The sequence below is a fragment of the Octopus bimaculoides genome, chromosome 2 (assembly GCF_001194135.2).
Source record: "Octopus bimaculoides isolate UCB-OBI-ISO-001 chromosome 2, ASM119413v2, whole genome shotgun sequence".
Classification (NCBI taxonomy): Eukaryota; Metazoa; Mollusca; class Cephalopoda; order Octopoda; family Octopodidae; genus Octopus; species Octopus bimaculoides.
The window spans coordinates 61,538,249-61,558,802 of NC_068982.1; the positions used below are offsets into that span (position 1 = coordinate 61,538,249).

The following is a 20,554-nucleotide window of genomic DNA, read 5'->3' on the forward strand; positions in this document are numbered from 1 at the left end:
ATATACATCTCTCTCTCTCTCTCTCTCTTTCTCTCTCTCTCTTTCTCTCTCTGTGAAAGTATCTGTCACTACAGTATCGAAATGTGATTGTTTCAGTTAGTGGAATAGTTTCATTTTTAAAGTGAAAGTATTTGACATGAGTGTTTTTGTTTCACTTTTGACACGTAATACTTAAATAGTGGAGGAGATATTATGTTGCCGTGTGCTCGAACTCTGCAAGAAGTTAATAATTTTTTTTTACTAAAACACAACTGGAACCCTAAATAAGGCATGTGTAAAATTTGAATGAAATTGGTTGCGTAGTTCTTGAGTTTTAGGGATTCACACAGACAGAGAGACAGACAGACACATTCTCATTTTTATATATATAGATAAGAAGGAGATAAGTTGTGAAATAATGGTGCTGTATGATAGACTATAAGAAAATTATAGTTTGAATCTCTTTTTCTCTTTCTTTCTCAGTAACACACACCTATTATGTTGCAACATTGTCCCTTTTAAACTGTGTAATGGTCACCAATTTATGATTGGTTCCTATTGTAATTAGTAAGCTATTATCAAAATTTGTATAGCAATTACATTAGCAATGTGAATGGTATGTAAAATCGAATATTGAAAATTTGTCATTTTAAGGAAGGCTTGAAAAAAAATCCAATTTAGACTAATTTGAGAAGCAACATATCTCAGTCAGGAATTAGCAGATCTTCTAATGAGTGATGTATTTGTTTATACCCACTAATTAGAAGAGTCAAACAAATGATGACACAACAAACTTTAACCCTTTTGTTACCATGTTTATGTTGACATATGCTGCTTTTGTTTCAGTTAATTAATTTTGAAGATAATGAAGAATTTAGTAAAATAACTTTCTCATTATTAAGTTGGAGTCTGGAACAGATTAGCATAAAATGTTGATGGAAGATTATAATTTAGCCAACTTTAAAAGTTTCTGTCATAGAACTCTAGACGATCTCAAGCAGGTTTGGTATCAAAAAGGTTAAGGGAGACAAGGCCAAGTAAATGTATTGGAAGTATCACACTAAGTTTTATATAAACTGTTTTGATCTCTTAATGGATTCAAAATCTATTTCAACTTGGAATTTATTATACAGAACTATGAAAATTTTTATTTCTGATTTTGTGTAAAAATATATTTATTCATGTGTAATCATGCTTATGATAAAATATTATTGTTGATATTTCAACCAAATTTGTTATTTGCTTATCTTCCCTACATCACACGTGTATATACAATGACTTCTGTCTATGCTATTTTCAGCAATTTTAAGGATAGAGAATTGTTTAACATTATTTTTCCTTGGAATATTTCCAGATTTTCCATTGAATAATGTCTCGACTTGGTGGCAACAACCTCAGTCCTGCCACTAGTTGTGGTAATTCTGCTCCAGGCTCTGGTAACACATCAAATTACTATGGCACAAGCCTCCGTGAGAAGATGAAACAAATGTCCAGACAGGAGCAAATCATTGAAGAAAAGAAGCGCAAAATACAACAAAAGCTAGAAGATGAAATGAAAAATCTGTCTTCTGAGACGAGATCAGATTCTAGTGGTTCTGCTCCTGGAATTAACCCTGCTAATAAATTAAAATCAAAACTGTAAGTTGACATTTTAGGAGTTGTATGACCATTTTTCCTTTTATTTCAATTTATCAATAACATTCAACTTTTTTTATGAATTCAACTGTGTTTTAAAAATTAATATTTGTTTGGCACAAATTTTATAGTTTTGTGATCAGAACCATTGACCATGATCACAATTTTCTTTTGTTGGCTAGAACAGTGTGTTCTTCCCTTTATAAGGTAAATAGAGGAGAATTTGGCTTCTACATTTGAGATGAGTGACTATGTAAAACCAACTTTGTTGAGTTGTTACTGTTTTGAAGGAATTAATTGCAGTTCCTCTGAAAACATTCAAAAGGAATTTCAAAAATGTTTACATTTGTATTCTTTTCTTTGCTAATGTATAGGTGCTAGTCACAGCCAACTGATTAGAAACAGTAAAAGAGTACCATGGCTTGATTCTACCATTTCAAATGTTTACTGTTTGAATTGGATCTTTTACAACAAATGTAAATTGAAATGCCACCTACTTAGCTTTTCTTGGCTCTTAATCAACCAATCATTTGTGTTTATATCATGAAGGAAACCAACTCTTCAATCCCTTGTTCTAGGATTTGCTTGTTTCAGGATATTGGCTGTGATAATCTGCTTTTGAAATTTCCATCTCGGGGAGAACTACTCTGTAGATGAATTGTCTTGAATTTCAGAATGCTATATAGTTTGAAAGTAGTAATGTTTTCCGCTTGACATGATTTATGATTTAGTGCTTATAAATTCACTGTTTTGATAATGTTTTTTATAATAAAGTGTTTATAATCATTCATGATAGAGTAGTCTTAATAATTGACACTCCTCCACTGCCAATTCTTTCTGTGTCTGTATCTATGCTTGTGTAAACACATATACTTTGTATATTTGTATGTACTGTGCTGCATATATATGAATGTATGTATTTTACTTTTCTTTTCATAAGATTTGGTAAAAGACCATCTTTACTGAAAAAGTACACAGACTTGAAAAAGCCCAAAGTTGAAATCGACGGTTTACCAACTGTGTCTCCACTCAACCCTGTAGTTACCACAGCCAGTCAGGATATGTTTGTCAATGATGGCAGCTTTCTGGAAAGGTTCAAGAAACTTCAGGGACTTGTGCGTAAGTGCTGTACATTTCTCATTCTTGCTGGTAGCCAAATATTGAGGCCAATAATTTTTGAGACTGACAAATATCAGGAAAGTAATGGCTGTTGTTAAAATGATAAATGATTAGCCAATAGTATTTGTATAAGATTGTTGATATAGTTACTAGTTTGCAAATTGTTAACCCTGCATTAGTCACTTCAGATTTCCAAAATGGATAGTCCCTGAGGCCTTAACACATCCCAATACAAAAATGCTTATAGCATTACAATTATGTAAAATATTGTCATACTGCTGAAAAAAAGTAACATAACAGGCAATCTCTGTCACAATATACATTAAATCAAAACTTGAACTGAAGATATAATTATTTATTGAATGAAAACTATAATAAATGTTTTGCATAAATATATGTTATAAATTGTAGGTGAAACACAGCAAACCAATAATAGAGAAAAGTTTTATTCATCAAAAATAGCCACAATATATTTCCATGAATTGAAATGGAGGGAAAAATCAATGTGAGCTCATTATACAGCCATTACCATTCACTCTGATTGACTACTGGTTGAAGACAAGCAAAGTCTGCCTCCCACAACAACTGAGCTACAATTGTGCCACTGCACAGTTGCACACCCTCACTGATTCAGGAGAGTAGTGGGAGGGCACAGAAGAAAAAAAGTTGCCAACTAGGAAGTATGAGCACTTAAAGTTTTGGTGTAACAAAATATCCCATGTGACTAATGCAGGGTTAAAAAATAACTGTTCAGCTATAATTAACTCTTGGTGACCTTGTAAAAGAAACAGCTATTTAATTTTCAGAGATTAAATACTCTAGATTTGCTTTCCATAACATACTCAAGATACAAATATGTTCTAATGATAGTAAATGAATAGACATGACTTAGAAGTGTGATCCTTATGGGTGTTTTCTCATGTGTTCATTATATAATGTAAGAGCTGGTTTTGTATTTGATTATTTTTTTTATGAATATCTTTTAAGCATCTTTTATTCTATCATTTAGAGTACAATTAATAGATTGATTACAATGTAACACACATTCCAAATACCTTGTGCAAGATATAGATGTAATTTACATACCTATGCAAACATGGTTGTATGGAGTTTGCTTTGTAAACACATGGTTTCACGTTCTATCTTACTGTGTGGCACCTTAAGCGAATATTTTTTATGTGGCCTTGGACTAACCACTGCTTTGTTAGTGGAATTGGTAGATTTTTACTTGTATACATATATATATGATGGGCTTCCATCATATGTATATGCGTGTGCATGTGTGTCTGTATGTCTGCTTAAATTTTGCATTGTGCATGAAACCTTTTGAACAAAAAATGACATGTTAACATTTCCCTAGCTTCGTGCTTTTAAAGAAAAGGGGAATTAAGATGTAAAGGTTAATGACAGGAAGGGTGCTGGGTATAAAGTAATACTTCATTAAATCTCTGTTAGTATGGAAAAAAGACAAATGAACTGAATGATGTATGTTATACAGATTATTCACTTTGAAAATGTGCATTAATGTGTAGAAAGTATTCTTTGCAATATAGGTAACATAGAATTCAGATGAATTGAAACAGATTTTATTTTGTGGAAAACAGCGAATGCCAACGTTTTAAGACTTCAAAGTCAGAGAAATGAATTCCATTCTTTTGATCAGGAATGTTAAATGTAATAAAGAAATGCTAATTAAAACCCATTTCATGTGTTCAGTGAACTGGATCCCTCTAAATCTGTAATTTAGTTTGAAATGAAATGAAATATGTATAATACCAACAATGAAACATTCAGGTTTCACCTTAATGAGATAATCACTAATTACCTCTTATCTAGATTCATCCCTCAAGTAGCAAAATTTGATACACATATGTCACATTAAAAATGAAAATGAGATTGTATTTATTCAATTTAATGTCATCAGCAGTATCATTTCTCTATTGCTGGCAGGCAGTTGAGTTTGTCATCCATTTTGTTGAAATTGCAGGCATCCTATTTCTCCTGGCTGTTTTGTCTGGCATTCTTTTATAGTTGATTTCATTGTGTTGTTGAAATCGCTCCCATTATTGTTAGTACTACTAATATTACTGTTTGTTGAAGATATGCTAATGGCAGTGTTGGTGTAGCATCAAAAGAAGTCTTGGGTATTTTTGACCAATGGAAAAAATATATGAAAAGTTGTTGAAATATTGCATGAAGCTATCACATCAGAAGAATGTGTGTTTGAATTTGATTGGTCAACAATCTAAAGAATGGAAATTTGTGCTTTGTAGAAAATACAGAAGATGAATTAAAATTTTGAATGGTAGACTTACTCCATTTTTCAGTTTAATGCCTACTCCTTAGATACCTTTTGGAGAGTCCACTCTGTTATAAGCATTCAGGCCACCTCTCCTATATGAAGGTTACTTCCTCTCACTGGTTACATAAGTCCTCTTGTAAGCTATTAATAAAAATTTTATTTTCTTAAAAATACTGAATGTGAATATATCTTCTTGCTACTAGTTGTTGTTGATCATCCTGAATGGCAAGTAGAATGCTATAGATAATTGAAAGAAAGAAAAATTGTTTGTTTCGGGCTTATGGAAAGTTAGGCCTGGCTAGGTAAGCCATGTCACCCCAAAGATAGGTCATTGTTATTGAGTAAAATGTAGGTGTTCAATGAACGCATTCTTCTACTGTGAGTGTTGTGAAAGAATGATAAATTACATCAAATGTAATATAAGAAAGTTAACTCTGAGGAGTTGAAAAGTGTGTGTTTGTAGATAGCTAGTAAATGTTTATATGTTTGTGTTTATGCTGGTGCATATGCTACAGAATTCATATTGTTTTTTGTTTTTTTTAAAGATTCCTGATATGCTATCTACATGATTAGTTTTACACTATTATCATCTTAAAGGACATAGAACAATATTTCAGTATATTTTAACAATATGTCATACTCAGTTTTAAATATGTATTTTCTTTTCGTCTAGCTTCTCAGCAAAGCGATTCTGTATCAAAAACTGGACCACAAGAAGAAAAACCTCAAAGTGTGACTCAAGTGCCTTGCTCATCTTCAATACAATCTCAGTGTTCAGTAACCAAATCTGCCACCTCAACTATTGCATCCCATCCAACACCACTTCTACCAACCCCTTCTACGTTATCTGCTGTAAAAATACCAAACTCTTCAGTTACACCAGTTATTGGATTATCTTCATCATCTAATTCTCATTCTTCTACCACCATTCCTTCTCCTCCATCTGGTTCCAGCTGTAAATCTTATAAGCTTTCTAATTCAAATGCTTTAACTCTCAGTACGTCATCGATCTCTTCAGTGGAAGACGAAGATGATAAATATGATCCAACTTCACCAACTGAAGATCTCAGTCCAGGTGAGATATCACTCTTGATATAACTTCATATTTTATATGAGTGTGTGTATATGTATTATCATCATCATCAATGCCTGTTGTCCATACTGGCCTGGGCTGGACAGTTTGTCCAGGGCTGGAAGGCTGCACCAGACTCCAGTCTGATTTGGCATGGTTTCTACAGCTGGATGCCCTTCCTAACACCAATGCCAACCACTCTAAGCGTGTAATGGGTGCTTTTACGAGCCACCTGCATGACACCAGTATCTGCCATGACTGATTTTACTTGGCTGTGTGGTAAGAAGCTTGCTTCCTAACTACATGGTTCTGGGTTCAGCCCCACTGTGTAGCACCTTGGACAAGTGTCTTCTAATATAGCCTTGGGCCAACCAAAGCCTTATGAGTAGATTTGGTAGACAGAAACTGAAAGAAGCCCTTTGTGTGTGTGGCACAGGCATGGCTGTAAGGCTAAGAAGGTTACTTCCCAACTACATGGTTTATTGTTCAATCCCATTGCATAGCACCTTAGGCAAGTGTCTTCAACTGTAGTTCTGGACCAACCAAAATAAGAATAAACAAAAAGATGTTTAAAATATACATAGAATTTTTTCTTAGTTATTTGTATATTCACTCTTCCACTAACAATTGAATCGATTCAATTGTTTATTTTTATTTTCCTTTAAATCTCACCTTCTGAAGAGTACAAATTCGACCTTTATGATGTTCTCTTTATGGAAATCTTGGTCCTTTTGTCAGAAACAATTGTCTGGGAATATGAAATAAAAGGATAATCCATTTTAACATCCAATCTGCTTCATTTCAGTTATTTGATGAAATTTATTGAACTTAGTTTAAAAAATTATTATATTGATTATTTATTTATTTCATAATATTAAAAATGATAAAATCGTGAAAATTCTAAATGTGTCTGCATATTTTCTTTATTCTGAATTCATTTGTAATTTATTTTGCAGTAAAGCTTCAGCCAACAAGTGGACGGAAAGAAAACCTGTCTCACAACACTGATGACAGTGAACACAGCTCTGTTGCAGCAGAAACAGAGAAACAAAAGAATTTTGAAATTACATCAAAGTAAGCTGATTTGCTTAAATATTTTTTATATAATAACCTATACCCTTTACTGGTTAATTAAGAATTTAAAGTGTTTTGGCATGAGGTAAATATTTAGAACTATTAAATGGAGGCAAGTTGTGATATTTTGAAGACATTATCTTCAATAGTAAAACATTTAAAGATCAATGGTAGTATCTACTTTTCATTGACAAGAAACTATAACGATACATTGTATTGTCCCACAGGATGTGTTGAAGAGCTATATATATATATATATCTGCTGTATTCTCTGAGTTCAGGGACAACTGTGCAATAGTCTTGTAAACTATATCTGCTGTATTCTCTGAGTTCAGGGACAACTGTGCAATAGTCTTATAAACTATATCTGCTGTACTCTCTGAGTTCAGGGACAACTGTGCAATAGTCTTGTAAACTATATCTGCTGTATTCTCTGAGTTCAGGGACAACTGTGCAATAGTCTTGTAAACAAGTATACATTAATGGTGTCACACCATGACCACTTAAGCAGAATTAGATTCTACTTCAAAATAGATCTTCCTTCATAGTATTCATGTTATATTGTGTAAACGTCTTACCTGCATATGCACAAATTTGTTGGCAGAAGTATTTAAAAAAATTCATTTTCTAATACAAAATGATGACAAAAACCTGAACCATGCATACTAAAGGTAAAAGGTTGAGATGCCACTTTGAAAATACTGAAGAATATGTAAATTCTAGTGCTGAGAATTTGTCAGAAAATTTAGCAAGGGATTGGTAAAAGTATAATCACTGAAATGCCAAAAACAAAACCTGCTATGATATTCTGTCTCCCTGTATGGTGACAAAATCTTTTAAATAAAAATGACATTTGTAATGCAATGAATAGAACAGGACATAAATGGATACAACAGAGACTTTTAGGGTAAGAGGATAAGTGTTCAGTGCAGACAGTTTCACTCTAGCAGAAAAGGATTATTATCTCTGATGGTGATAAAATTTTGTGTGAGAGTGGAGGGACAGCAATTTTTAGGATGTGGTGATGATTGAGTGTTGATTGTTACCTGTAATTCTTTAAACTCATGAAACCATTTTGCGGATATTAAAAATTTATTTATAATGAAGTTTATTGAGATCCATTTGTAAATGACTTTCGCTGTAACAGACTTGTGTGTGTGTATACACACATATACATATAGACACACTTTCTGTATGTGCAGTTTACTATTAGCTAGCTGTAAATTCAATGCCCATTAAATGCTGCATATATTACTCTTTTACTTGTTTCAGTCATTTGACTGCAGCCATGCTGGAGCACTGCCTTTAGTCTAGCAAATCGACCCCAGGACTTATTCTTTGTAAGCCTAGTACTTATTCTATTGGTCACTTTTGCCGAACAGCTAAGTTACGGGGACGTAAACACACCACCATCGATTGTCAAGCGATGTTAAGGGGACAAACATACACACACACACACTTATATACAACGGGCTTCTTTCAGTTTCCGTCTACCAAATCCACTCACAAGGTTTTGGTTGGCCCAAGGCTATTATAGAAGACACTTGCCCAAAGTGCCACGCAGTGGAAATGAACCCGAAACCATGTGGTTGGTAAACAAGCTACTTACCACACAGCCACTCCTGAGGAATAATAATTTTAAAACCTTTGGTTCTGAGATTTTTTTCCATACTGTATTGACATGATTAGGATTATTTCAGGTAAAATGCAACTGCAAACCAATTTGCCAACAGTATTTAAATTAAGCAACAATTGACTTAGGTATGGGTCAGTAACAAAGAAATAATAGAATTCATAAGCATAAAACAGTATGACAACTTAAGATATTTTACATTAGTGGATGCCAATTTGTAAGTTTTAACAGCAGATTACAATGATGCTAATTTACTTTATTATTGCTAGTAACAATCTGATCGTGGATTTTCTCATTTTCATTATATTTTCTATGTTAGTGTGCCCTCCCAGAATGACTCAAAACAAACTCCAAACAACAGAATAAAGAGCGAGGATGCAGTTTTGAAAAATTTGAAGAAAGAAGAAAATGAAGAAAGAGGTATTCCCCTATTCTTCAATGTTTTAGCCCTTAATGGATTTACTTATTTTCTTTAACTTCATAAATTTTCAATAGGAGTTTTGTTTATTCATTTCAACTATTGATGTTTAAATTTCCAATCTTAAGCTAATTTTTAAGTAAATTAATATTTGATCTTTGTTTGATTTTTCTAATAAATTTAGTTGTAGTTGAAATATTTTTCTGTAATTGGGAAGTGTAGTAACAGTAAACCTCTGTGACATTAATGATGTATATATTTGCCTTCATTATATGTGTAGAAAGGAGTATGGATGGGTATGTTTGCCATTTGAATGCCTGGTTAATGTCATTTGTTGTGTGCATGTATACAAACGCTTACTCATTTGTTCTTTTGATTGTTGCTATAACTGCTTTGAGATTTAATTTTTTTACATGTTAGGAAATAAAGTTTTAAAGATTAGATGAGGCACAGGCAGCCTTTTTTGAGAAACGGGTTACATGAGACAACTCATTATCAGGTGGGCCACACTACTAGAAAAAATTCCAATTATTTTTTCATTAGGCGTATCATTCAGAATGTTCTGCAGGCTGCAGTCTGCCCATGACTGATTTTAGTCAAATTTAGACATTATATATATATTATATATATGTGTGTATATATATATATATATATATATATATATATTGGGTTGTTCCATAAATAATGCAGTTTTTTTTTTGTACTTCTTTTAGTTTTAAAAATTTCTTTATTAATCTAAAATATACTCTCCTTCATTTTCTACAATGCTCCTCCATCTATCTGGTAGACTTGCAAGGCCCTTCTTCCAAAATTCACTTGTCCATGACAAAAAATACTCCTCCAGTACTGTTCTGACCTTGTCAGCAAAATTCATATTTTTTCCATCCAAATGATTTTGAAGACTGCGGAATAAATGATAATCAGATGAGGCAGTGTCCAGCAAATATGGTCGGTGGGGCTTCGTTTCCCATTCAGACTGCTCTAGCCTTTGGAATGTCATCCTCGCTGTATGTGGCCAAGCATCCTGATGGAAGAACACCTTTCATCTTGAAACCAAAGATGGTCGTTTTTCTTCTAGCGCTGACTTAAGCCATTCAAGCTACTCACAGTAGATCTCCTTTCTTATCACTTGGTTTGTGTTTAAAAGTTCAAAGTGGACTAAACCTTTCATATCCCACTAAACAGATAACACCATATGTGGGTGAAGACCTTCTTTAGCCTGGGGTGCCAGTGTTTCTCCTTTCCCTACCCACTGTCTTTGGTGCTTGACATTTTTATAGAGAACTCGTTTCTTGTCACCAGTCACAATTCAGTCCAAAAAAGGTTCATTCATGTGATGTGACAGCACAGAAGAGCACACATTCACTTTCTGCATGCAATTGGTCTCGGAAAACTTGTGAGGAACCCATTGACCCAATTTGCTAACTTTTCTGATGGCACACAGGTGTCAATGAATAGTTGAATGACCAAATCCAAGCTTCTCTGCCTGTTCCTCAACAGTTACAATGGGATTTTGTTCCACCAGTGTTTGCAGGGTGTCTTCATTGAACTCTGTAGATCTTCCAGGACGAGGCTTGTCTTCTAGGTTGTAGTTTCCGGCTCGGAATTTCTGGAACCACCATTGACACTGGCTTACGTTTATTGTCCAATCCCCATATACTGCATTAATATTCCTTGCACTTTCTGTTGCATTGTTGTCTTTATTGAACTCATAAAACAAAATATGCTGAATATGCTCCTTTGTCACTTTCATTACAGCTTTGAAAAACAACTGTTAACATCGAATTGCGCTCTTCAAAACTTGTACTAAGAATAAGGACAGGGTAAAATTACTACCTGCTTTTATAGCAAGTTGATGCAAGTAGTTTATCCCATCCCCCTGACTTTTAGTTCATGCAATTGAAAAAAAAAAAACGCATTAATTATGAGATGACCCAATACAATCTAAACTTTGCAGACAGAAGAAAAATTGTCCTGAGTCTTAAGTTTTATTACTATTTAATGATGCAGTTGAAATTTTATTTATGACTTTTCTGTGGTATTCCTAATCTGATTTAACCACCATCATTTAGTTTTTGAGTACCTTTTGCAGAGTCTTCTCTGTTGTAAACATTCAGACAAGACCTCTAGTTCTCTCTCCATCCATGTTTTTCCTGTAGACATTGAACTGCAGGTGTCAAACTGAACATCAGCTGCATCAGTCTCACAAGTCTGAGGAATTGCAAAAGGCGTGAGACTGTTTTTTCTTCTATAAGTAAATTATTATTGGATAAAAGAATATATAATGTGAAGGATATTTGTTTTCCCCTTAAGAGTTTTGTTTTGCATTAATAAGTAAAATATCTTTTACTTATAGCGTACAATTTCATTGGAATGAACAGAACCTATTAAAGGAAATTTACTTTCACTTAACACATAAAAGTTGTATATAAAGTCACATTTTCAAGTTATACTGATCTTCTGGTTTTGTTTTAAAAAGTCAATCATTTTGTTCTGCCTGAGTCATCCATTTTTTCATATTTCTGCTTTTGTTACTTCCCATTTCTATTCCTTAACATTCAACATTAGTACAATGTTCATACTATACATAACCATCACTCACAAGTGAGTAATGATCTACTAGCATGTAACAGGATTTCACTAGTAGTTTTAGGTACCTATGTAATCATGAGAGCAGGCAAACACCTTTTAGGCCCTCTACATATAACCCAACAGAACAACAAGGATGTAGTAGCTGTAGGGGAGAAAAAGAGCTGCACCAGCACTAGATTGGTACTCCTTTTCAGCTGAGTAAACTCAAGCAACATTAAATGAAATGCCTTGCTCAAAGACATAATGTGCCACCCAGTTCAGGAATCAAACTTATGAACTTAATGACTACAAGCAAAACATCCTTATCACTAAGTCACACACTCACACATGCACATACTGTTGACAGTTTTTGCTCCTACTATATATTGTTATGGATGATGCATTATTGAGCATATTAATGTAATTTATGAAATACAAAAAGTAGCAATTTCATTAACTGGAATTATATAGTTAATCGCTACAATATGTGATTCTATAATTCAACCTAATGATAAACTAAAATAATTCTGAAATGTTAATCATCTTCGTTTTCATTTTTTAACGTGGTAGAGAAAATTTAGTTCTTAGCATTGTTGGAATTCCATGTCTAGAGTTTAAATACAAATAAAAATTATTTGTAGCAATTTTTATTCATTGAAAAATCCTGTTCCATTCCCTCTTTCTTGTCTCAACTGGAAGTCAGCTGGCCTGCTTTGTTGCTTGCAAGTTTGTGTTTATGAGTGCTTGTTGAAGTGTATGTTAGTGGTATAACAGGGCCACAAGTACCATGTAGTGGTTTGCCGTTTCTGTCACAGTGGCTAGACTTGGCTGACACTAGGAGGTAAAAGATACTGATAGTGATTGTAGTCTCTCCAGCAGACGACCCGCAAGGACTTGTGGACCAACTAGCTGTAATCATTGCGCAGTGTGGCCCAGAAATGGAAAAAAAAATCTTGGCTGAAAATAAAGAAAATCCTTCTTATTGGTAAGATATTTGGTATGTTCTGATACTTTGTAAAACAACTAAGCATTTATATGTGTGTGGATGTTTACCGTTAACAATCTCCCAAAAGAATCTAGATAAAGCATTTATGCCAACAACTCTTCAATCTATGCCTGATGAAAATGATGTATTATTGATAAGGATATAATAAAATTGACTGATTTTGTTTTCTTTAATTACATTTAGAATTGTTATTGTTGTAATTTTAGTTTTTTTTTTTAATTTTCCCATTCAAGGTTTTTGTATGATACTGAATGTTCACTGCACAAAAAAATGTGGCTGAAAATTGAAGAATTGCGTAGTTTAAAAAACACAGAAGACACACAGATGACTTCTACAGTAAATACTGGTGATAATGGTAAGCAAAGTTTGGAGAAATTTTTTTTATATTTCATTTACGATAATTTAAAATAGTTGTATGTCTACTTTTCACAGTGAACACACACACACAAATGAAATGTAAAACTGCTGTGAATCAAGAGGTAAACTAAAGGAGAGATATTGTACTTTGAAGCTTTTTTTATTAGTTTGTCTGTTTTTTTTTAATGTATATCATTGAATATTAATCTAAAATATCAGTTGAAACTTTGTGCAAGTATTTAGCTTACAACATAGTTGTTTAAAAATTTTAGAGTTAAGAATTTGTTTCTGATTTTACTCGTATTTTTAATATAAGTGAAGTATAGCCAAATTGTTAAGAAATTCATTTCTCAACCATGAGGTACTGGATTCAATTCCATTGCATGGCATCTTGGTGGATTGTGTCTATATTTTAAAAAGTACAGCCTTGTCACACACACACACACACACACACACACACATTGACATACTGTCTCTGCCTGAGAATTAAGGTTGTATGCGTCAATGGAATGAATGCTCAGCCACGTAACAAATGAATTCAGGAGCAGGTAATTCAGTTGATCGAACAATTGAATCCACATTCTCAAAACTCTGAAATCTACTTACCAGCATTAAATATAAATATATTTCCTTGTACAAAACATCTGACATTAAAAAATTCCTAAGTTTACAAAGTAGTCCTAAAGTGCCAAGTTAATGTTTTAAATCTGTTTATATTTCTTGTAAGAAACATTTGGAAGGAGTCTCCCAGACCAACAGGGCCGTTGAACACTATATTGTCATATTGAAATAAGAAATGGGGTTTGTGTTACATGCAGTTATTTCCCTTGACCCTTTTGTTACCATATTTCTTTTGAAATATAGTTTCAATTTTAAAAGAATAATGAAAAACTTATTCAAATAACTGTCATTATTACACTGAAATTTTGGCAGAAGATTTTATTTAGATTACTTTAAAACCAGAAGTTTGTGTCGTAGAAACAGGGGCGCTTTCAGGCAGGTTGGTAATAAAATAGAGTTAAGCATGGCTGTGTTTAAAAGAAGTTTGCTTCACAACCATGTGGTTCCAGGGTCAATCCCATTGTGCAGGATTGCGATGAATTATGTTCTATCATATTCCTTTTTACTATATCTCATAATCTTTGGAATTTCCAAATGTTAAATTCTGTCAGTGTAATATCAGTTTATTACTCACAATTTAAGTTTATTTTCACAACTGTCTCATTTATATAGTCATCATACACCTTAATTCTTTAAACAGAAATTTAATTTACAAGCCATAATAATACCAGATTTGAACAATTACTTTTACTTTGTAAGGTCTGTGGATGGAAGTAGTTTACAATCCATTTGAAGATTGCTTCTGAATACTCCTTTTGCACTTCATACAATTAAAAGAAAAAAGATAGAAAATATCACTCAGAACAAGATTGTATACATTTCTTTATGCCTTTTATTAGGTGTTAAATGATGGAAGGCTGTATAAAATGAAATTATTGCTTCTTGTGACATCATTTTGTATTTGGGGGGGGGGGGCGGTTCAATTATATTAATAGTCTGTGTAAGGAAAGAAAAAAAAAATAGTAATCTCAGTATTGATATAATTATATTTTTGTGTTTAGCAGAAGGTAAATGTGGGCGCAGGAAACGGCGAAGTCGGTGGGGTCCCCATGAAGAATTCTGTCCTCTTCCATCTGACCTTTTAGACCCTAGTAGTATTCCTGCTGGCTCTAGAACAAATGCAGTTCCCTGCCCTGTTGCTGTTCAACCATTACCAATGACATCAACTGCAGCTACTGCGTCTCGACCACCTGGTAAGAAATCTTTTGTTAATCTACATAATTTCTATTTATCTCTATACCTATCACATCACAGTGTCCATCTGCCTCCTGTAGGGCCCATTGGGAGGGTGGTTTAATTAACACAAAAGGCTTGCTTTTTCTTTTTTCCAGATTTTAATTAATTCTAAGCCTAGCTTACTACTCATTCATCTTGCACCTTTTCCCCCTCCTCACTTTGTATCCTTTATGCCTCCTGTCTCTTTGTCACTTGTAGTCTCCCCCCCCCCTCCACACACACACACCTTTTCTCCATCTAGATGGACCACCTCTTCATCATTCCACTTCTGACTCTTCTCTACATCATCGTTTAACGTCCGCTTTCCATGCTAGCATGGGTTGGACGATTTGACTGAGGACTGGTGAACCGGATGGCTACACCAGGCTCCAGTCTGATTTGGCAGAGTTTCTTCAGCTGGATGCCCTTCCTAACGTCAACCACTCCGAGAGTGTAGTGGGTGCTTTTACATGCCACCAGCACGAAGGCCAGTCAGGTGGTACTGGCAACGGCCACACTCAAAATGGTGTATTTTATGTGCCACCTGCACAGGAGCCAGTCCAGAAGATTCTGCTCTGAACCATCCCTCACCCCACCTACCCAGTAAACTCTAGCTTCATCCTGCTGTATTACCAATCAGCACACTCTCTCTCTTGGGTTATCCCACCAGCCATTCTTTCTTTCATTGATCTCATTGCATTCATCCATTTCTCTCACCATCCGCCCCCTCCCCCACATCAGGGATACTTTCTCTGCATTTACACTGCACTTCCCACTTCTATGCTACCCTCCAGCTTCTCCCTCTTTGCTTTCATTGCACTCTCTATCTTGTTTCTTTATTGCCCACAAGGGGCTAAACATAGAGGGGACAAACAAGGACAGACAAAGGGATTAAGTTGATTACATCGACCCCAGCGCGTAATTGCTACTTAATTTATCGACCCCGAAAGGATGAAAGGCAAAGTTGACCTCGGCGGAATTTGAACTCAGAACGCTAAGTATTTCGTCCAGCGTGCTAACGTTTCTGCCAGCTCGCCGCCTTTCTATCGCTGCACTCTTTATCTTGTCCCCCTCTGGCCTTCTCTCATACTTTACACAAACCCTTCACAGGCTGTCCAAATTCCTTGCTACCCTTGTCTATTTTCTCTTGTTCTTTTACCCATTACATATTTTTGTTCATATTTGCTTTTATAATGTAGGATTTCCCTGCCCCTCAGCCCTACCTTATCACCTTTCCACTCTGTCCTCTCTTTTCTCCCTACATCCTGATACTAATCTTCTTCCTTCCCCAATAGTGAATCCTCTGTTACTCTCTCTCTTCTACCGCTCACTCAAAGCTATAAATCTGTTCCTGTCATTTTACATTACTCTTTTTTTCCTTCAGTTATAGAGGCTACACCAGCCTCTTAGTCTTGCAAGTTACAAGGTAACCTCAGTGATGCTGGCATCACAAAACAAAGACAAACTAGTCTATAAAGTGGTTGGTGCTAGAATGGGCATCCAGCCGTAGAAACACTGCTAAAGCAGACACTGGAGAACAGTGACTGCTTGGATCCTGTCAAACCATCCATCCCATGTGAACATTGGTTTCCTTATTGGTTTATGTCAGCAGTGTTGTACTTGATGTTTAGCATCAGGTCTGCTCTGATGTGGGTTGTTTTGAATCTCTTCTCCAGCAAATTGAGCAATTGCATAGACGATCTTTCATTGGCTCAGTACCAGACAATTAGCTAAAAGTTGTGTATATTGAAATCATTAAAGACATGGAATTTAAAGAGCAGTAGGCTGAGATACCTATACACAGGATGGGAGAGTATTGATGGTTAGATGAGTTTAAAGAGCAGTGGAGATAGCTAATGAATGTTATATATTTCTTCTTTATCTTTTAGTTGTGACAATTCAAGATTTTGCCCGCAAGATGGTTGGCAGTGATTCGCTTTCTGATGACCAGTTAAAACAGATTAAAGAACAGAGAGAGGTAAGTTTTCTGTTATACCCTTTGAATTGTAGATAATGTAATTACTGTTTGCACATCAGGTTTCTTATAGGCATTGCTTGTTTTAAAATTAATGTTTTAATACTTATTAAAACTTAAAGCATTTTATATTGAGAATATTAACTGTGAAGAGAAAACATTTTGTTTTTAAAACTGGAATTATTGAAATAGTTTTTATTTCTGCTGTTTGAATTGGCCTCAATTAGGAAAAAAATTACACTTCCATGATTTTATTGAATATTCACCAAGTTTATGAAACCTCATTACCTAAACACCTTTCAAGACTTTGTAATAGTTTGTCATTTTTTAAAAATAGTGTTACAGCCCAGTTCAAACTTGCAAAGCATAAGTTCCCAAATTAGACTACATTGCATTTTCATCTGAATGCATTTCAACTCACATACATACTGAAGCAATGTACAGTGTGTCAATACTCCAACTACCACTACACTGCCAACCCCCAGTGTGTACCTTCCATGGCTTCATCTACTTGGTCACATGATATGCACTCCACAAACTAGCATGTATGCAAATATTGCAAAACTTTTGACTCACCTCAAAATCAGGCCTGTCCATCAGTTGTACTTGTTATCAGTAATACTCTAGTACTTTTCATAGTTAGTCATTTCCTCATCTAAGCTATGTATAGACTGCAGCATGTGTTGAATATGCAATAGGATCTTTAAAGACAGATGTGTACCAGGCATCCATTTTTACAGAGAAAATCTCTTTGTCATCAATAATTTTCTAAACTTACAATCACTTTATACAGTAGGTTAATGATGGCAAACTACGACACGTGTCAACAGTGATTTGTTATTGATTTTTAGGTGACACAATGGACTTTAAGAGAAAAATAACCTTCCTGCAGCATCATATTGTTCATAGCTTATATGCATTAACCTAAATCAAAAGAACATGTATACATATAAGTGACACTCTAGTGAGATAAATTTTCAAGAAATTAAAATATCGGCATGTCAGGCCAGAAAAGGTGTACCACCGTATTATTAATGATTAATTACTAATTTAGTTGCAAAGGTAAACAATTGCATTATTTAAAAATGTTAATCATCAATTTAATGTCCACTTTTCCATGCTCACATGGAAATTTATTGAGGTAGATTTTCTACAGCCAGATAGCCTTACTGTTGCCAATCCTCATCTGCTTCCAAGCAAAGTAATATTTTCTTATGGCCAGACATGTTTTCACAGAATATTGGAGATGACTGACACTACATGTTTGACAGTGACACTAATTCGATGTCAAGACAAGGAGAAACAAACATTCACACACACACATACACATTGCACAGGATTCTTTCAGTTTTCGTCTACCAAATCCACACTGATGGCTTTGGTTTTAGGTTTCTGTAAATTCCTTCTTTAAACTAGTATTAGACTTTTTTAGTGCCTTTTGCAAACCTAGTGTTGATTTTGATCATCTCTAGATCTCGATCTCTCTCCAAAATCTTTTCTACAACCCTTTAGCTGTGTTGCTTTCCTATTTTCAGTAAAAATGGTGTATTTATTAATATACAAGCTTCTATGATTGTTAATTCTGAATATCTTCATAATGGTTTCGAGGACGTTAGGGAAACAATGCAATTATTTAATTTTAAAATCTTCATTGGCTATATTGCCACTCTTGATTGTATTTTTACCTTCTGCCCCTCGTATTGCCTGAATAACTTTCACTTGGAACTATAGAGTGTAAGATACTTAGGAACCCATCTCTTTAAGAAATGCAGTGTTATGGTGCTTATTGTGTTCCATAAACTTGCCAACTCTCACTCACCATAAATATATTCATATTTTTATACCTGATAGTGATAGCCTTCTGAGTGAGGCATCAAGTCCCCAAAGTAACCAAAATGAGATGGTCATGGCTGGAACACTTATGGTCATTTCTCAAAGCTGACCCAGGCTAACCAACTACAGCAGTCACCGCCGTTTATCCATTTTGTCTTTATTCTATATTAGATTGGTTGTAACTCTTTCCACCAACTTTTAACTTTCCCTTCTATGTTTACTACTTTTATCTATATATCCACGGAAGCAAGTGATTAGTGCTACTGCTAACCATTTTGATGTTTTATGTAAGTGTTTGTAGGACATTGGTTTATGAAATTTTTTTTTAATGAATCCCTGGCAAAAAATTTTGTCTCAGTGGCATGTGTCAAGTATGAGTGAAGGCCAGTACTGTCTGTATTAGTGTGCGTGCAAGTGTGCAAATAAGGATCACTATTGTATTGAAAAAAAAAGAGTGCATGAGTCAAATAAACTCTGATGAACCCCTGAATAGGAGCTAGAGACCCTATGGATGCTGAAAGGAGTGTTAAAGAGTGTTTTGTAATATGTATGGTTAAAAATTCTTCTCATGTCAAGGGCAATAACTTTGCTTTTACTAATGATCTCAGTGACAAGAAATTGTTGGTGATGAAAACCATTCTCTTGTTGATCTGGTTCTACAGAAACAACTGCTGAGTAGCGAGAAGAGCCTACTGTGATATAGGAGTTTGTTGTTTTAAATAGTTCCTTCTAAAGATAGTAGGGTGTAGTTAAAGGGAGATATGTTCCTATTTTCAGCAGCTGTTTTTTTTATCTTTTTCTTGATTTATTTGGCTGCTTTACTACCTCATTATCCACTGCCTGAATGTATTTTTCCTCCAACTTCTTGATGACTTTATTATCTTTTAATGACCAGCTATTTGTTCTGCTATTAAATGTACACATCCTCTACATCGTCACACACCTAAGCTCTTACTTTTCTTATCTAAAATGAGCAATCTGTTTCATGGAGTCATTTTGTATTCTTTCCTATGGTAAGCAGTTAGTTTAGCAGACAATGCAGTCGTTTGTAACCTACGACATCAGAAGCTTTCCTCAAACCTGATTTCTTTTGCCAAAGCCATAGCTCCATGCACATTTATATAAGTGTTTCTGTGTTGAGTGATATAAGTATTAAATTTTGCTTCTTATAATAGTTTCTTTCTTATCTATTTTTAGAGGTTCTTCATCAAATGTTCACAGAATAGATTTTTCCCTTAATTTACGTATCATATTTACATAGTGTACAGTATTTCCTATATTCTATCTCTTCTGTCTGCTAGTTAACCCTTTAGCATTTAAGCTGGCCATATCTGGCCCAAATATTCTACCTTGTCTTATGTTCAAACTGGCCAGATCCAGCCTCTCACACATACCCTACAATGTCATTCTAAAAATAATCACATTGAAATCTTGAAGCTATGAGATTAATTCAAAACAGCATGAATAAATAAGCATTCCATTTGATAGAGTAATCTGAATACTAAAGGGTTTACCTACCCAAAAGAATTTATATTTAAGTTCCCTCTCCCCTCTACTATGCAATTTTACTGATGCATGTTTTAATCTCACTTTAGTGTTCATTTTCTACAGAGTATTTCTTGAATTATAAAGTGCCTACTACCTCAACTTGACTTCCTCTCATTAATGTAAGTTAATCTAATTGATTGAAGTGGAAAATAATGATCTTCATGAAATAATTGTATTAAGGTACACTGACCCTCTG

The 20,554-nt window shown here is 34.4% G+C and overlaps 1 protein-coding gene across 6 annotated transcripts in view; it reads left to right on the top strand.

Annotated features, from left to right (window-relative positions):
* LOC106882925 (SURP and G-patch domain-containing protein 1) overlaps nucleotides 1-20,554 on the top strand; it is a 39,442-nt gene that overhangs the window by 10,176 nt on the left and 8,712 nt on the right. For 2 of the 6 annotated variants that reach the window (XM_014933764.2, XM_014933765.2), the window contains exons 2-10: nucleotides 1,334-1,617; nucleotides 2,555-2,733; nucleotides 5,709-6,110; nucleotides 7,064-7,181; nucleotides 9,134-9,234; nucleotides 12,662-12,788; nucleotides 13,043-13,164; nucleotides 14,789-14,980; nucleotides 16,892-16,980. In XM_014933764.2, coding sequence (XP_014789250.1) covers nucleotides 1,349-1,617; nucleotides 2,555-2,733; nucleotides 5,709-6,110; nucleotides 7,064-7,181; nucleotides 9,134-9,234; nucleotides 12,662-12,788; nucleotides 13,043-13,164; nucleotides 14,789-14,980; nucleotides 16,892-16,980 — 1,599 coding nt within the window. In that variant the 5' untranslated portion in view covers nucleotides 1,334-1,348. The remainder of the gene's footprint in view (nucleotides 1-1,333; nucleotides 1,618-2,554; nucleotides 2,734-5,708; nucleotides 6,111-7,063; nucleotides 7,182-9,133; nucleotides 9,235-12,661; nucleotides 12,789-13,042; nucleotides 13,165-14,788; nucleotides 14,981-16,891; nucleotides 16,981-20,554) is intronic. The other 4 variants (XM_014933766.2, XM_014933767.2, XM_014933768.2 and 1 more) reach the window with 4 other exon arrangements.